This window comes from Protobothrops mucrosquamatus, unplaced genomic scaffold (genome assembly GCF_001527695.2).
Source record: "Protobothrops mucrosquamatus isolate PMUCROS unplaced genomic scaffold, P.Mucros_1.0 scaffold_280, whole genome shotgun sequence".
NCBI lineage: Eukaryota > Metazoa > Chordata > Lepidosauria > Squamata > Viperidae > Protobothrops > Protobothrops mucrosquamatus.
The window spans coordinates 2,474,883-2,494,544 of NW_015386356.1; the positions used below are offsets into that span (position 1 = coordinate 2,474,883).

The 19,662-nt window shown below is 36.8% G+C and overlaps 1 protein-coding gene across 1 annotated transcript in view; it reads right to left on the minus strand.

The window, feature by feature from the left end:
• WWC2 (WW and C2 domain containing 2) overlaps positions 1-19,662 on the minus strand; it is a 135,498-nt gene that overhangs the window by 40,770 nt on the left and 75,066 nt on the right. The window contains exons 6-11 of the mRNA XM_015831813.2: positions 18,949-19,078; positions 18,248-18,394; positions 16,367-16,440; positions 12,640-12,879; positions 6,648-6,737; positions 4,466-5,079 (exon numbers count right to left, since the gene is read on the minus strand). Coding sequence (XP_015687299.1) covers positions 4,466-5,079; positions 6,648-6,737; positions 12,640-12,879; positions 16,367-16,440; positions 18,248-18,394; positions 18,949-19,078 — 1,295 coding nt within the window. The remainder of the gene's footprint in view (positions 1-4,465; positions 5,080-6,647; positions 6,738-12,639; positions 12,880-16,366; positions 16,441-18,247; positions 18,395-18,948; positions 19,079-19,662) is intronic.

Consider the following 19,662-nt stretch of genomic DNA (forward strand, 5'->3'; position numbering starts at 1 on the left):
ATACTAAAAAGCAGAAACATCACCCTGCCAACAAAAGTACGTATAGTCAAGGCCATGGTTTTCCCAGTTGCAATGTATGGCTGTGAAAGTTGGACCATAAGAAACGCTGAGTGCAAAAGAATTGAGGCCTTTGAACTATGATGCTGGAGAGGACTCCTGCAAGTCCCCTGGACTGGCAAGGCAATCAAACTGGTCAGTCCTAGAGGAGATCAACCCTGACTGCTCTTTAGAAGGCCAGATCCTGCAGTTGAAACTCAAGTACTTTGGCCACCTAATGAGAAAGAAAGACTCACTGGATAAGAGCCTAATACTGGGAAAGATTGAGGGCAATAAAAGAAGGGGACGACAGAGAATGAAGTGGCTGGATGGAGTCACTGAAGCAGTAGGCGTGAACTTAAATGGACTCCAAAAGATGGTAGAGGACAAGAAGGCCTGGAGGAACATTGTCCATGGGGTCGCGATGGGTCGGACACAACTTTGCAACTAACAACAACAACACCCATTTAGCACCATCCAGGAAATGTGTAGCTGAAGGAAAGCTACGGATGCATCAGCTTTTGCTCCCAAAGTTACATGCCAATTCTCTTCTCTGTGTCACCTACAAACCTTTAGAGAAACTTGTGTTACAGAATAGCCCTAGCAGAAAAATCTGTAATCCAAGTAGAACAAGCTGGATTTTGCCCCAAACATGATTGTAGCAATCAGGTCCTTGCATTAACTTCCTACCTGGAGAATGGATTTCAAAGGAAAATGAAAAATGTTTCTGTTTTTCTTGATCTCTTGGCATTCTATGATACTATCTGGAGAGTAGGTCTTCTCTTCAAACTAATTAAGGTGTCGTAACACCATTGCCTTGATTGACAGTATGTTGAGTAACAGGTTATTTCAATTTTTGACAGAATTCAATAGAAGCAGATATCATAAGTTGAATAATGGACTACCACAAGGATCAATGATCCCCTGCTCTTTTTATCTTGTACATCCATGACCTGCCTGAAACTTCTCAGAAATTTATCTGTGCTGATGATATCAATCTCACAGCCCTAAGAACCAACTTCAGTGTCTCCCAAGATCTCCAGAAGCTGGATGACTACTTTCAAAAATGGTGTCTCCAACCAAGCCTAACAAAAACAGAAATAGCTACAATCCATCTCAGCAATAGGTATGCAAATTACCAATGAGGTTCCAGAACCGTATTTTATAATGTACTGGGGGTAACACTGGAGAGATCATTAATCTTCTAACAATACCTGAAAAAAACAGCTGCAAAATTGAAAAGCCACAACAATTTATTGAACAGACTCACTAGAACATCCTGGGGTGCTGATGATAACACCTTACAAAGGTGGCTTTGGTTTATTCCACATATTGTGGAATATTGTGCCAGTGTATAGTTTTACAGTGCCCATACCCAAATGGCCAATGTCCAACAATGCGTATCATCTCTGGCACATTGCATCCCACACTTAGGCACTGGTTACCAGTACTTAGAAATATCATACTGTCTCATATTAGAAGAAAACAAGCTCTCATTCTGCTATGGTTAAGGATGCTGAACAACAAAGCCCTCCCTATTCACCAGGTCAATGCACAGCCCGTCACCAGATTGAAATCCCGTAGGCCAGCAAGGAATGGCCCAAGGTACCTTCTTGTGGCCTGACCATTAGTGAACCCTCTACCAAACCACTGATTTTGACCTGCCTCACTTTGGTCGAAATTGAACAGAATTAGGTGTGATACTGGAAGTGCCTCTGTCCTGTATCAGTGGGGATGTGATTGTGGTGCTGATATGTAAACTATTAAATATATTGTACAAGATTGCCCACAACGTGTGTTTTCTGGTTCCCTAGAATATCTGCATGAAGTCAAGGCCATGGTTTTCCCAGTTGCAATGTATGGCTGTGAAAGTTGGACCATAAGAAACGCTGAGCGCAAAAGAATTGAGGCCTTTGAACTATGGTGCTGGAGAAGACTCCTGCGAGTCCCCTGGACTGTAGGACTATCAAACCGGTCAGTCCTAGGGGAGATCAACCCTGACTGCTCTTTAGAAGGCCAGATCCTGAAGTTGAAACTCAAGTACTTTGGCCACCTAATGAGAAGGAAGGACTCACTGGAGAAGAGCCTAATGCTGGGAAAGATTGAGGGCAATAGAAGAAGAGGACGACAGAGAATGAGGTAGCTGGAGGGAGTCACTGAAGCAGTAGGCGTGAGCTTAAATGGACTCCAGAAGATGGTAGAGGACAGGAAGGCCTGGAGGAACGTTGTCCATGGGGTCGCGATGGGTCGGACATGACTTCGTAACTAACAACAAGCATTGTTTAGAATATTTCTGAATAGATTTCATAATGTTATACACCAAAATGTAGGAGGGCAAAAAGAAAACTAAAATATTAATCTCAACCATAAGTATAACAAACACATTCTAAGAAGGTTCTATATTATGACATTTCCAGAATGGTTTATACTTAAAATATGTTCACTTTTGGACATATTTTACAGTGTGAAAAATGGCTGTTATTGGTCTTCTTCCTGTTTCCTATTTCCATCCCTGCAGCAGCCTCTCTGGCTACCCCTCCTTCCTGATTTGAAATAGGCCAATAGGAGAAGTTCATTCACAATGACTTCCTTTGAGATACAACAACTACTCTTCTCTTTCTTTCTATACCCTTTTGGTACAAGATTGGGTGGGGGGATCATATCTCTTTACATTTAAAGGACAAATTATTTTTATCTTGCAAAAATATAGTTTTTGATGCCAACAAATCCAAATTTGCTCAGAACAAATTCATGCAGTTTACTTAAGTTCTGAACAGCCAGCTGCTCCCAAATTTGAGACATCACCTTGTGTGATTCATTGTACACTAGGCATCATTACATCATTCAAAGAACTGTCTGTTAAACTACTGTAAAAACAACAAAGAATTTTGCAGCATGTATTTATTACAACATAATTTGTTGTAGAACATCATCAAATATATTAATATGAGGAAGAAATACATACAACCCACAGGAATGGGGGGGGATTAAATTTGAACTACATCAGATTTTTGAAGATTTTAAAAAAGATTTGTAATACTTGGATTTTATGGTGGTTTTTGATATACTGTGCAGACTGTTTAGAATTACTTTAAGAAGCAGCATACAAATAATTCACAAAAACAAATAACCATGGCTAGAAGTAAAAAATAGAGTCAGAGAGAAGGGAAATGCAGTCAAAAATGGAAACTCCTTGGTCAGTCACAAAACTGTAAGGCTGAAATGCATACATACTGTGTGATAAAACAATTACCCAGGAAAATGAAGGAATACTGTGTGACTGCCTTAAATGTGGGTATTTTTCAGTAGAATTACTTCAGCAGAATTACTAAGAATATCATTAAAATAGTTAGGTTTAAATTAAAAATATTGGTTTTGTTAATCCACTAAATAATACTTACCATACTAATGAATTAATAAGATTTCTAGAATGACTATGTCACATCCATACTTTTTTTTTAAATGATTGCTTTCAATATATACTCATAACTTTCTCTGCAGCATGCCAATTCATCCCCCCTCCCCCACCTTTATTATTTCGGTCAATCCTTGAAACTATGGATAGTATGTACTCATCTGTTAGCATATTGTATTCATTTAACAAAGTAAACAGTAATTAAGAAAAATCAAGCTATAATAAAAGTATTATTTGTCTTTTAAGATGTCTTCCTTATTTTTAATTCCCTTTTGGAAATAGATCAGCAGATATCTGAATAGGCTGCCAGACTGGAAAAATTTGTCTTTTTCTCGAAATTTCACTACAGCAGGGAAGGACTACTAAACCTGCACAGATACCTGATTATTTTAACTTCAGTAATTAATAGGCAGAAACAGATTGTAGAAAATGTGGGGAAAATGATGTACAACTTAAGATCAGATCTTTATACAGATTTGGGGCACAAACCTCCCTACATGTGCTGTTAAATGAGCTGTTTGAAACTACAGAATACTGAAGATATTATCAACAGCACAGGCCCTCAAGGGATTCTATTCTGCTCATGACAGCTCACTGGTTTTGTGAACATCTTCCTGATATAAAGTTATCTAGTGTCTCTGTCTCAGTACCTCTATTATATCTTCCAATTGCTGTGATATCCCTTCTAGTACATTTATCACCTGTTTTTTTGTTTGTTTGCTGTTTCACCACAGTTTTTAGACTTCCACCCATTTTATAATAGTTCCTCAAGCTTAATCTCCCTGGATCTTTCTTATCTAGTCCTACTTCTTAAAGTTTCATATAGAAGTGATGTGCTGAGCTGTTAGTGATTTTATTTGTTGACAGTGACCTATCACCTTATCAGGAAAAAATGCACAATTTTCTGAGGACATATTGGCTGCTAAGGTTCAGAAACTCAGTTCAACCCAGAGAGAGAGAATTGGCTGAGTTTGAATAGTAAGACATATAAGTTCGATCCTTCAACATATTTACCTGTATTTCTTGAATGTGATATGCTCTGTGAAATACTTTCATTGCGATATTTATCATTAACTGATTGAGAAGATATTCTAGTTTCAGAATCCAGCAAAATTTGATTCTCACAGGTAGTAATGCCTGTAAAGTCACTGGGTAAATTGCAGTCCTCAAAGTCCGTGGTGAAATGATGTAATGGAGAATCTTGAGGAGGGACTGAAAAGCCACCTTCTAAAACCAAAGGTGATTCAGGAGGAGATAATGATGAAAGGGAAGATCTTGAAGAGAATGATGTGACAGATTTAGGAGGCTCAGTTATTTTGGGTGCATGACTTGCTGTCAAAGAACTGGAAGAGTCACTATATCCCATTTTCTCATGGGAGCTGACCACTTCATTTTCATGAATGGTGGTAATAGGGCCAGAAGGAATATAACCACATTTCTCTTGTAATACGAAGTCCAATTTATATTGATAGTCTAAATCTACAGGTTGATCACCTTGGTTGTAGTAGAGGTCTGTAGAGTTAAGAGAATTCAGCGACCCCCTACTAGATGTATTCAAGGACCCTCGACTAGATGCTAAAGATCCCAAGCTGCTCCCTGAAGACACAGATAATGTACTGGCAGAGAGGCTGCAACAAAGAAGCAAAGATCTGTCATTCTCTTCTATCAGCAGTATAATCAGATGATCTCAAATCACATGTAAAACTTAAAATTTAATCCCTGTTGGTCATGAAATTGACAAGTATAATGGTATCTTTTAAAAGGAACACATTTAAAAATGTCTGAATACTACCAAAAAGAAATTTCAGATGACAGCGTATTAACTATAGCAGCAACACGACTTCCTTAGATGGCTCCTTTTAAAAAACATATAAGCAAACATGGCCAAAAAAATCAGTCACTTTATTTATAATTCTTTTTTTAAAAAAAATCCCTGATTTTTAAATATATTAATTTGTGTGTAATACTGCACAAAACTGTGTGACAATCTCTACCACTTTAAAATATTGCTGATCACTGTAACAGTTTCACGAGGACACATTAGAAAGTACAATTAGAATAAGAAAGTAGTTTTGTATTTAGCAATGTACAATACCTATCTAAATTTATTGGACTATTAGATCAGTTTCAGATCACTGTTTGAGATACCCCATTTTTCCCATTCTGGTATTTTCTACTCTGATGGTGGGTAAAGTACACAAACAAATAATACAATATACCCAAAGAGAAAGGAAAACAAAAGGATTTTCATATAACGTGGACATTTCTGAGTTTAAGGAAATACTGCTTTCTTCACTGGTTATTAATAACAGTAAATGCTCTCTCAATAAATGGATTCACATTAGTGCAGTGCTGCCCTTAAAGAAAGACAGTACTATGAAACAGAGGCGTAGCGTGGGGGGTGCAGGGGGGGCCCGGCCGCACCGGGCGCAACATCTGGGGGGGCGCGCTCGCACTCGCAGCTCTCTGCCCCTGCCTGGCTCACTCACTCTCTCTGCAGTGCTGGCTGTGCGAATCTGATCCGAGCCGCCGGGTCGCCGCCCACTGTGGAGGGGGGGGCGCAAATTACTTGCCTTGCCCCGGGTGCTGACAACCCACGCTACGCCACTGCTATGAAATCAATAAAAAGAACGTTAATAGAAGCTATTCCTTAGTGATTGTCATTTGCATTTGTGCAGAAATGTGTTGAGAAAATGAGCATTTGAATTAAGATGCAGTTTACTTATATTCATCATTTATATCTTTCATTTTTGCCTAAATAGTTTAGGTAGTCCTCGATTTATGACCACAATTGAGCCCAAAATGTCTGTTGCTAAGCCGATAATTGTTAATTTTGCCTCATTTTATGACCTTTCATTTCAATGTTTCCATGTGCAAAACAGATTGCTGTTCATAGTAGAAACAGCCAACATATTTATTTCATTATTTCCCATGAATGTAGCCTGAATAATATAGGGAAAGGGCTACCACAGATCAGTCATGTATGTTATTTGCTGGACAAAAAGTTTGCAGTTCAGGACTTAGACAATAGATAACCAAGCTTTTAGTATGAAGACATCTTTACAAGACACACTTCCAAGTTAATATTTCACCTAAATCAAAACAGATAATTCAGAAATACAGTATGCCAACGGTAGTTTTGGACGAACTGTTATTATCATTTGTCAAAAATTTAGTGTAAAGAAAATTATCTCACCTTTTAAGCTGGGAATGTAAATGGGTGGTTAATTGACTAGTTTCTTCAAGTTTTTTAACCAATTTATTTTTTCTATCTTCTAATTTCAACCTAGAAGATAAAAAAGCTTATGTGTCAATATATAAATGCATATACATTGCAAAGAGAACCTTGCTCTAAAAGCATAATGACAAATAGTTGAGGGCAACTTATTGAAGTTCATCCAAACCAAAAGTCAAATGGAAATTTTCAGGGCAACTGAAGAATTATGGTACCAAAGTACATTTGTATATACCATTAATATAATGTTTAATTGATTAGTGTTAGTTAATGGCCAATACATATTCCCTATTTTTGGGGGGGTGTCTGAAAATCTTTCAAAATATTTTCATTTTGTTCTCTTTCTCAGATTCTGGCCATGAAATGATTCTGGAAATATCTTAGCCCTGGCTAATAGGTAATGACATAATAATTCTCAGACTGCTAAGAATTAACTGATGAAATACAAGTTATAGGTGCAGAATATTCTATTTAGTCAATGTTGGACTGTGCAGTCCATTAGCTAAGAATCATTTGAAGGTATCCTACATCTATTATGCTTGTATTTTAGGCAAAAAATCTCTGTAATTATATTTATATGTAAATATAAATATAATTTATATTTATATATGAGAACAAGCATAAGAATCCTAAGCTAACACTTAGTTTCAATTGTTCTTTTTTTTCAAATATTAGCTTTTCAAAAAAAGAAAAAAAGGAACTATATTTAATTATTAGCCATTGAGTGAAAAATCCACATCAATGGATTTAAAGTAATCAAGTTCTATATGCGTTATGCGCATATAAGAGTTGGGAAGAAATATGTTCCTTTTTCAAGAGACTCTTCATTTGTTTAGTCTTTGGCATTCTTACCTCCCACAAATCATTTGTGACACTTTTGTTAAAATATTTAACTGTGCTAACTTTAATATTTGTTCATTTTTTCTAATGATTTTACACACATACACACACACACACACACACACAACCAGATTGTTACCATTTTGTTGCAGAAAAAAATCTAAACCAAATAAATATTTTCTTGGTTTTTTGCATTTTTGGGGGGTGCCTTCAACTCAGTGTTGATTCCTGGTGACTGCCTGGACATGTCCCTGCAGTTTTGTTGCAAAATTTCAGAAGTAGTTTTCTGTTTCCTTTTTCTCATGGCTGAGAGAAAGTAACTAGCACAAAGTCACTCAGATGACGTTATGCCTTAAATGAGACTAGAACTCATGGTTTCATGGTTTCTAGCCTGGTACCCTAATCACTATACCAAACTGGCTCTCATTTTAGTTTTAAAGGTACTCAATAAATAAAATAATCCCAACTGTATATATATGGCAAACTGAAAGTTAAGGCATTTGATAAAGTAGACCACAACCTACTACTAGATAAGATAGAAAAATGTGGGTTAGACAGCATCACCACCAGATAGATTCGTAACTGGCTGACCAACAGCATTCAACATGTAGTCCTCAATGGAACTGCATCTACATAGAGGAAAGAATGCAGTGGGTACCCCAAGCCTCTGTTTTAGATCCAGTACTCTTCAACATCTTCATCAATGATTTGGATGAGGGGATAGATGGGGAACTCATCAAATTTGCAAATGACACCAAGCTGGCAGGAATAGCCAATACTCCAGAAGATAGGCTTAAGATATAGTAGGATCTTGACAGACTTGAACACTGGGCACTAACAAAATGAAATTCAATGGTGAAAAAAGTAAGGTTCTACATTTAGGCAAGAAAAACCAAACACACAGGTATAGCATAGGTGGTACCTTGCTCAACAGTATAACTTTGAGAGGGATCTTAGAGTCCTAGTGGACAATCACTTAAATGTGAGCCAGCAGTGTGCTGCAGCTGCCAAAAAAGCCAACACAGTTTTAGGCTGCATTAACAGAGGGATAGAATCAAGATCACGTGAAGTGTTAATAACACTTTATAATGCCTTGGTAAGGCCACACTTGGAATACTGCATCCAGTTTTGGTCACCACGATGTAAAAAAGATGCTGAGACTCTAAAAAGAGTGTAGAGAAGAACAACAAAAATGATCAGGGGACTGGACGCTAAAACATATAAAGAACGGTTGCTGGAATTGGATATGTATATTTTAATGAAAAGAAGAACTAGGGGTGACATGATAGCAGTATTCCAATATCGCAGTGTTTGCACAAAGAAGAGGAAGTCAAGCTATTCTCCAAAGCACCTGAGAGCGGGACAAGAAGCAATGGATGGAAACTAATCAAGGAGAGAAGCAACCTAGAACTAAGAAGAATTTTCTTGACAGTTAGAACAATTAATCAGTGGAACAGCTTGCCTCCAGAAGTTGTGAATGTTCCAACACTGGAAGTTTTTAAGAAGAGATTGGACAACCATTTGTCTGAAATGGTATAGAGTTTCCTGCCTAAGCAGAGGGTTGGACTAGAAGACCTTCAAGATCCCTTCCAACTCTTCTACTCTACTCTACTCTGTTCTATTCTACTCTACTCTTTTTATTCCATCTGCTCCTAGTTAGATACACAATCTTTCCTCAATAGTTGCATTTGGTCAAGGCTAATCTGCTAAGAGCTAAAGATGGAATGTGTATGAAGCAGAAGATGTGTCTTATTTTGAAAATTAAAGAAACAAATTGTAATCTGGAGGTTCTATCAATTTTTTCTGGATCAGCTGCAGGCTGGACAAAATAAAAGTCTGGAACAATTTTGTTGTTCCTAGATTCAGTAAAAAAAAAAAAAAACCCTGAAGATTCCAGAAATATTTCATGGTGAGTCGGCAATGTTAAAATATATCACCCCTTCAGAAAGAAGGATACATGGAGCTAGTGCTGTTTGTTTTATACAATTTGTTCCTTGATGGTCTCAGAAATTCTCACTGTGGCATATTCCACTAGCCCATTGCCTTCCTTTCTGTCCCTCCTTTATCTCACAGCAGTGCTGTTAATACAATGTCCTCGAATGCATCACACCAACCCATCTACTTCCTGATCCTTTTCCTGTATCTTTCTTTGTCTGTTTCCCTTCAACCATTGCAACCTGTGGTTATGTGATGAAGTAAGAGGGACTGTGCTATACAAAAACAGTACATGGGGCAATGTGAAGGGTTGGAACCTCCCTAAGTTCATCTTTCATTCCTTTCCTTATTATCAGTGGCATCAAAAGCATCAGCTTCTTCTAGCTCTTACCCACTTTCAATTCATATTCAGACCAAGCATGGTTGCTTCGATTTATGCGCAAACTACATGAAACCAGTTGTTCCACTAATGAAAATGTTCATGCACTAACTGCTTTGAATCTCATTAGCTGAAAGATAAGTAAAGCTGAAACAAGCAGAAGATTCAGACAGAACCAAAAGTGAGTGGTGCACTGTTCTCTCTTAATCAACCCCCCCTTGGCAAAAGACTTATTGCAAAAGAAAGGTGAGTTTCCTTTTTTTTTTCTTCCTCAGCTCTTAATATTCTCCTCTCAAATGGCATTCCATGGTTATAATCAGCATTGGCCTCTGGATCAAATTACCTTCATCTTCTGTTTACTAAGATCCATCAATTGTTTGTACTCTTTAATAGTAAACAAAAAACATTTCCATAAAGGTCTGGTCTGTTTGTATGTTTTAATTCCAATTTGTTCAAAAACATTTTCATCAAAAAGTAATCCTTTTTTATAATAATCAAAAATTACTAACCTCTTTTTTCATTTTAAACTTTCTTACATCCAATCCTTGTTAAGCTTTTTGTCAAAAATTTTAAATCTTTGAAACCCAGTTTTTCCTTTTAATCCAGAAAAAAAGTTGTCTCAACAAGTGAATTTTTCTTAGCCTACTGCTTAGAAAATCTCTTGTTAGCTGTAAAACGATTACAAGTGAAACTATTTAAGAAAATGAGGCTTCTGCTAACCTTGTATCCTTAAGAGATGCATTAGTGCTCTGAGCTTGACTGAAATGCCTCAGCTCCCAGCTGCTCAATTCAGGAGTTCACCGCAAAAACCCCAGTTCCTATAACAACTGTCCAGAGTGCAAGTGGGAGATCTCACTTTCTTTCCTTGTCTGATGAAAAGAAATTCACTGCCTGGTCACTTCTCTTTCACGAATGTCTAGTCTGCTATAGATCCTCATTCAGAGGCAGAATTACCTGATTTGTTAGCAGACCACCTTGCCTCTGAAGACTCCAGCCACAGTTGTCAGAAGCTCAATACTACCGTACTAACGGATACCAGCCATGGATGCCTACACCAGTATATTTCACCACAGTTTTTAAAAATTCATGACAATTTTAAGTTATAATTATTTACTTTAATTATAATTACTATTGTCAGCTTTAACTCACATAACTCACACAATATAATAAGCCAAGAATCATGTCTTAACATACCAAGAAGTGAAGGAGATCAAGTTGCATGCTGCTTATTAACCTTTACATAAGTGGGCAAACAAACTAGACAGCTTGGTATAACATCCAAGCCCAGGATTACATTTATTGTGTCCAAACAAGCCAGAAATGTGTTTAAATCATGGTTTAAAATATCTATCTTATTAATGCACAGCAACTATACAAAGTTCACATTAACCTCTCCTTGTCTTTTCTTCACTAACAGAGAATAGAAGGAAATACAGGTGGCCAAAATTGTGGAAACCTTTTGGGAAAAGTGTACAGTAGAAATGCCACCTTTGCTTAAGTTTCCACTAGTTTTTCTTCTAATTTCTTTATAACTGTAGCCTTTTTCACTTAATAATACTATTTTACATCGCTTTCTGGGCAACCAGTCAACTCTTTGCACCATTCCTTTAATTTTATTATGTTTTACAAGTTCACTAAATGAAAGAAAAAAAACCCCAATCAACTTGATAGTGATCACATAACACACTGACAAATGTCCTTCTCTCAGCTTCAATACATTACATCAATAACTGAATCCTACTGTGATCTGATTGGCTCATTGCCAAAACAAGATGACACCTGATTGGCTCTCTAAACACCCATGCTCACTGGCTACAATCAGATGAAGGAAAGCTACCTGATATCAACCTAAGCAAGTTATGCTTCCTTTTTCTGGTTATTTGGCTATAATGTTTCATAGAATATAGTACAGATAATCGAACAAACTATGTTGCATTACATTCTTGATTAAATTATCTTTCCATTGATATATAATTTTATGGTAGTACTCCAAAACGAAAGTGGTGTCATTAGCCATCAAACCTCAAAAATAGACTTTTCCCAAAAGGTTTCCACAATTTTGGCCACTACTGTAGCTGCATTTACAGACAGAATGCAAAAATCCTTGGTGTATCCTATAAGAACATAATCAGTGTGCAAAGAAGGCGCCATTTATCAAAAGTTAAACATTTATATACAGTACTTAAGTTTTTATAAGCATGCTCTTAATTATCATAAACTAAATCTGCAATTCTTAACATTCTATGGTTTTCCAATCCATTCTTTTTAAAAAAATATATACTGTATTCTAGAAGGCTGAATCATCTCGGTGTGGACCTTATATAAATGAATAGAGTCCAGTTGCCATAGGACACCCCTTCTGAATTTAGTTAACTCCTTTGCACATGTGTGGAAAAACATCTCTATCAACTATAAGTGGCTCCAGTGCAGAAGCAATGAGAATAACATTTGCAGTAAGAAGTTCATAAGGTCTCAGCTATTATCCCAAAACTTGCCAATGATATATTGCACTCTGCTGACTTCCTTCAGCTATTTAACATCAGGACTTGCTATTTTCACCCTGGTTGCAAATGAAGAACAACAGAGAGCTTGAAATAATATGAACTCTGTGAATTCTGTCACAGTGTGAAGGTCTTTCTGTATTACTGCCCACTAGACTAATTTTAAATTTAATTAAAATATACATAGAACAGCCACGAAAGAAAATGGCCCATTAGGGCACAACTCAGGCTCTCCAGCAAGATAAAGGTTAAGATGAAGGAATAAATAAATGATAGAGGGAAAGGATTTTTTCTATACCTCTCTGTAAGTTCATCACTAGGTGTGCTTTTCATTGATAGCTCCTCTTCCAGTCTCTTCCTTTCTGCTTCTAAATGCTTCAATTCATCTTGCGTGCGTTTACATGAGGTGACAAATTGAAGCTCTTTCAGAAGTTCTTCCTTTTCATTTATCAGCATCAATTTTTCCTTCTCAATTTCCAGTGCCCCAGGCCAAGCTTCACTTTTTAACTTAGAAAGTTCTATTTTTAAGTTTGCCATTCTAAAAGAGACAGACAGACACAAAGAACAGATAAACAAGGATTTTCCAATAGGACAAAAACAGAGGAAAAGCCAGAAGGTCTCTTATCTCCTTGCTTCCACCACTTTCAGGGGCTCAATAATACAGCAGGATCTATATGTGTAAAGCCTAACCAGTGCAGAGCATTTCTAATTATTTTTCTGGTTATTTATTTATTTAGCATATGGCACTTTTACAATACTAAGGCAGAGTAGTAGTTTGGCTGCCTGTTTACCAGCTCTGTTAGGTACACACTTGTGCGCTTCCCTAGGTGCACCACAGGAGGTTGAGCTAGCTACGCACCAGAAAGAAAGACAAGTGGCTTTTCTTGCAGCACCATCCAAATGGGTGTCACAACCTGGAAGGTTCAGTGCCAGCAGGATTTTAATTGCTGCAGGAAGTGCCGGCTCATCTTCCCACCAAAGTGGTACCTATTTATCTATTTGCATAGAACATGCTTTCGAACTGCTAGGTGGGCAGAGGCTGAGACGAGTGATGGGAGCTCATCTCACCATGCAGTGCTAGGACTTGAACCACCAGAGCAGAGACCATGTCCAGTGTCATTAAGCCACTGAGCCACCATACCTCATTTTTCTAGCAAGTCAATATATAAAAATATTTTAAATAAACATATCATGTAGCATCCTTGATTCTGATTAGGTTTTTCACTGTAGTATAGACAATTGGTGGAATTAAAGGCCAGAGGGGCCTTAAAAGATAGTGTGCAGCTCTTTTCACATGAAGTGAATCAATCAAATTCATATCATGAGCTTTCATGTCTAGAGTGGGACTAGAACTCCTAGTCTCCTGGTTTCTAGTCAGCACTTAACCACTACATCAAACTAGATCTATAATCTGATCTGGTCCAGGGCTATCTTAGTTAATGAATAGGGACAGGAAAAATACAAACATTAATATGTTCCTGAGAGTTGAGTGAAGTGCATTATTCACATGATGGTTGGTTTTAGTACAAAGTGATTTACCAACTGATAAGATTTTTAATTGCAAGACAATGAAAACTTTTAATGAACAAAGGATTCCATTTTATAATTACTACCACATGAAAATAGCAGCTGTCAGCCTTCTCTGACATTCATTTTATGGAATGTTCTCCTAAAGAGATAATGTTTCAAATTCTTTCCAGCATAAAAATACAAAGTGTGTTGTTGGCATAGATTAAACCAAAAATCTGATCCACTATTCCATTTACATAGTGCTCCCCCCACAAAATGGTGAAATTTAACAAAAGGTCATGAGTGCATCAGTATCCTCACACAGTGATTATGTATTATACTGCTTCCCATATTACAGGAAATATATGGAGCTCTAATGTAACCATTAAGGCATTTATAATCCACTGTTTATCGAATAACTTTTAAAGCCATTTAAGTTGGTGCCTACTATGTAGTGGTGATACCTACAGCTTAGTCTTCTTATTTTGATTTCTTAAGTAGCTAAGTAGCAGTTCTAAAAACTATATACAACTAACATAGAAAGAAATAAAATCATTCTGGCTTACTAAATGAAGGTCCATACTGATGGAATGCATCAGGTTTATTTCACTTTATCAATGGTTCATATCTAGCCAAGCTTGGCTAGAAATAACCCTGACTACTATTTAGTGACATGCAAGGTGGGATCGTGTCTCAAAGCTTTTTCTTCTTCTTTAAAATGCTTACTTATCAATAACTGTTATTGACTGATCATCTCTCTAGCTACCAGAGCATGCCTCTTAGCTTCTTATATTGGGTGACTTCCCTTTAATATTGTACTTGATCACTGAATTAAGTTTTCAAGTCTTCTTCACTGAGACTGCTTGTCAATTCCAAATTTTATTTTAATGGCAGATTTCTATGTATGTTTGAACTATTTATAAGTTTTGAATAGGATGTTGAAGGCTTCCTGAAGCTTTTTAGGAACAATATTCTCAATTAATGTGATGAGAAAAAAAGATGGTGAAGTGAAAGTATCATTTATGCTGTATTTTTTACAATGTTGTTGTACATGTAGACCTCACTTATTAACCACCTTGTGTAGTGACTGTTCAAAGTTATGATGCCAATGAAAAAGTAATTTTACAGCCAATCTTTGAATTGACAACTCATGCAACACCCCTGAGGTCACATGATTGATACTTTGCAACTGGCAGGCATTTATGACTCTTGCAGCATCCTGCAGTCACATGATCACCATTTGGGTGCTTTGCAACTGGTTTGTGATTAGCAGAATCAATAGAGAAAGCGGCAGTAGACAGTCAGTTTGGTATAGTGGTTAAGGTGCTGGGCTAAATACTAGGAAACTGTAGGCTGACTGAGCGACTTTGGGCCAGTCACTCTTCAACCCGCCTCACAGGATTGTTGTATGGAAAAAAGGAGGAAGGAGAAATATGTTCACTGCTTTGAGTTATTTATAAAAGTGAGTCAGGAAGACTGATCAAGAGTGGATTGGCTAGGGTGTATGAGGGAGCAGTGTGAATCAGGGAGGGCACAGAAGAGTATGGTATGAACACAGAGATGGCTAGAGCAGAGTGTGTGGGAGGGGAGATTTGCAACCTTCCCTACCAGCTTCCCAATTAACTTTCTCAGGAGGATGGCAGGGAAGATTGCAAATAGCAATCATGTGTTTATGGAGTGCAGCAATTGCTTATAAGTGTGAATTGGTTGCCAGATGCCCAGATTGTGATCACATGACTGCAAGGATGCTGGGATGGTCAGAACTCCAAGGGCCAGGTGTAACCACATTTGTCCAGTGCTGTTGTAACTTCAAACAGTCACTAAAGGAATGGTTGGAGATCTAGGACTACCTGTACAGATTATGAGTTCCAGTATCATTTTTTTTGTTGCTTTTTAACATTCCAAGTAGCAATTTCTTCATCATTTGCAATTTCTGTAGGTATCAGTAGGGATTTCCCATGTCATCTGAGAAACAACTGATTTCCTTTTTAGGCTGAAAAGCTCACTTTATTCAGATCCGACATTGCCTCTGAGTAACAGTGGTATTGTATGTATTTTGCACCTTGGTTTTAGTGCTCAATTTGAGATTGCTGTGTTACTTTTTATGTTATTACAATTAAGATTATGTTCTTAAAGCCACTCGTTTATATATCCTAATTTTCCTATTATCACCTAAACATACAGGCAGTTTTGATGTAAAGTATTTATTTTGCAATTGAGGAAACTGCTAGTAATAACCTGTTTCCCTGAATTTGCTGTTTAATTTGGTTCATATTCTTTTGCTCACAATTCTTTTGTTAGTGGAAACAAAATAGCTCCGAGTATTCACTAATAGTCTAATATGCAAAAATAAATGATCCAACATACACAAATAAATGATGCTGATAGGAATATTAAACTATGTTTTCAATAGATGCATCCAGTAGATGTCACTGCAAGCATTATATTGGTTACATGGCTTTATAGACTGGGATACAAAATATATATTCTAACGAAGAAATAAACTCTTTCTTTACCTTCTTTTGGCTTCTTCATACTGAAGACTCAATCTGACCTTTTCAGCTAAATTGGCCATGTTCTTGACACTGACCTGTTGAAAGAATCACCATCTCACAGCATATATCATTAAGGATACATGAAGTAATTTGATTTCCTAAATAAGCTAAATAAATAGAAACACATTTCAAAATACTAATTGCTGTTTTGTCAACTCAAAGGCTAATTCAAATAATTTCTAAAGGAATATACTTTTATTACTACTAAATAACCCTAGGATATATTTTAATAGAAGGTACAGTTCTAATAAGGCCAACTTTGAACCTCCATTTAATCCCAAGTTGTTGCTTAGCACTTTGAACTCAGAACTTAAGAGATCGATGAAGCTCAAAGGAGGACTTCAATGAGACTGAAATGGTTAAAAACCACATTTAAGTATGGGCTGCTTCTAAGAAAATCCTAGTACAATCATTCCCAGAGACTTTTATGATTCCACCTTAAGAAATAGACCAACATTTGGAAAACATTTGTGAATATAAACCTATGGCAATCATTCCAGTCAGTGAGAAATATTTTAAAGTGACTAAAATGTTGATTTCATTGGAGAGCTTGATGAACTGCAACAAAATGTGAAGAAGTTCTCTAGTCACCAGTTTTTAAATTGAACTTTGGGGTTTGATCATTGCTTTTTGGAGCAAAAATAAATAAGGTTCACTTATATTTATATACATCAATATTCAATGAATACATGTCATTTTGAATAAGACCTATTTGACATAATGTATTAAATCACTTCAAAAATGACTTTGGATTAAATTAAAATGTTTTTGGAATGTGGTATCAATAAGCTCTAACATAACTTGGGGGGAGGGGGAGATGTGGGTAGACTGAATCCCAAACTGTTAATCTAAATTCAGGATATCAGGAAGCCAAGAAGGGGAGGGGAGGGGAAAGCAGGGAGAGAAGGGCAGATGTCCAATGAAATTCTTGACTTAAAATAAATAATAGAAGATAATGAGGTATTGCATAGTATAGTAAAGGTTTAGTTTCTTTCGAATAAGAAAAAAAAATGCAAGTTTTTAATATGACTGTTGTAGCTACTTTGCCAAATTAAAACCAACTTAGATCATAATTAATATTCTAGAATAAAATATCTATCTGAGAAAACACAAAGAAAAAAAATTGCAAACCAGATAATTCTATTCCAGTTCTGCTTATTAATGATAATGACAAAAGTTCTGCTTGATATTTTTAAGCCATTATTGAGACTAGCTAGGATTCTAACATAGGATGTTAATAGTTACATTTTCACTTTACGGTATTTAATTATGACTAAATCAGAGTACAGCATCATCCTGCTTTAACTATAGTTAGTATAGTCACTATACTAACTTGCATCACTCAGAAATGATGAAAGTAATTATGAATTAACCTCTATAAGCCACTGGATTGTATGATTTAGATGATCAGATTTTTATTGATTCATCTTTTTAAAAAAAGAAAAGGAGAGAAAAATATCAAACAAGCAAGCAAAAGAAGAAAAAATAGTAGATACAAAAATACAGTATAGTATCAGTAAGTTAACAAAGGAATTACTGAGTATAGATTATCAGATGTGTAGCTTTTATTGCCTCCTCCATTCCCAGAGATTTCTTGGCAAACAAAAATCTATAAGCAAATTGTAGGAGATCTCATTTCTATCATTTAAAAAACTATTTAGAATTATGAAATTCACCTAGTAGAATATCTGCAGCACAAAGGAGTGCCTTTTGAGAGTGAAACATGAGAAACATTCTTTAGAATGTTCTTGCTATATTGACTAACATTTGATTCAGATCCCTTCAAGAGTGTTCCACATCTATTTTTTTCATCCCCACCTTTAAATAATAGGAAAAACATACATCACCAGAAATGTCTGTCTGAGACCCTGCATCCAAAGTTTGCTTGGAGAGAGACTGTTGGGAGTGTGCCAGGCTGCACCTCAAGTCTGATTCTGATTGGGCAACGTTTTGACCAAGAAGGAATCTTTCTCTCAACTTTACAAGGCTCTGGGGAACAACAACAACAAATCATTGCAGATTTTGTTATTTAAAAAAACCACTACACACAGCAAGAAATGCATAGGCAAGAGAGAGACAGAATAATATAGAAAGGAATATCCTACAATTGTTCATCAACATTTACCATATCTATTTTGAAAGACAACTCAGTGCATGTATTTAAAAAGGCATCGTGAGAAACTTTAGTTAGCTACATCAATACTATCTTGCAATGGTTCCCAAAGCCTGGAAATGAAAATGGCAATCAGCAAACACTTTATAAGGCCAAAACATCTGCTCATTCATTTGTAATCAATGAAGCAATCTCCCTATTGCCTGCCAAGGAAGTCAGCAACCCAGTCAAAATATCCCTACCCTACCAAATTTATGGGAGATACTAAAATACATATATCCAGTTTCCAAAATCCAGTTCTGTAACTTAATCTCTTTTTTTTTCTTTACTACAAATTTAATAAGACCTTAGAAACTACCTCTCTTAGTTATGATAGCTGTTAGGGGCCTCATGGACCACCAAATGCTGAATAAAAATGATATCAAAATACCTTCATTAAATCTTGCTTTTCTTTTTCACCAGAGCTTATAGCTTTTTGGATTGACTTCAATTCATTCATAATAGCTTTGGCTTCACTTAACTCATATCCATTCTGGCCTCCAGACATTTTTTGGTCAATTCTGTAAAATAGTACATTGATAGTAACTCTAAAAAAAAGTGTTCCTGGCATTTAGAAGGATATCCTATTGAGGGAAAGAGAAACAGGCAATTCTAATAATATTATCTTCCATAAATAGCAGCTATTTTCAATCAAAATATAGGAATATCAGAGAGTACTTTAATCTAGGTATACCATATTCCCAAATTCTATCTCTACTACCGTGTTTTCCGGAAAATAAGACCCACCCAGAAAAGAAGCCCTAGCATGATTTTTAGCGTGCGCCTTATATAAGCCCTACCCCCAAAATAAGCCCTAGTTAAAAGCCCGCTCACTCTATCCCATTGTCTGGTTGCTCATGGTCACAATGGGGCAAGAGAGCGCATGTCATGCCGCTGCCACGAGGTGAGGTAAGGCAGGTGGGGGGTGGAGCTGCCCTACGCACCCCGCACCCACTTACTTCAGGGCTCCTGCAGCCAGGCCACTCCTCATTTGGCGACCTCCCCCTGCCTGTTCAATGACCTGGCTGTCTGCCTTCCCTTTCACTCCCCTCCTGAGCTGGACTGCCATGCCATAGGTGATGGGCAGAGGAGGCTTGAGCACCTT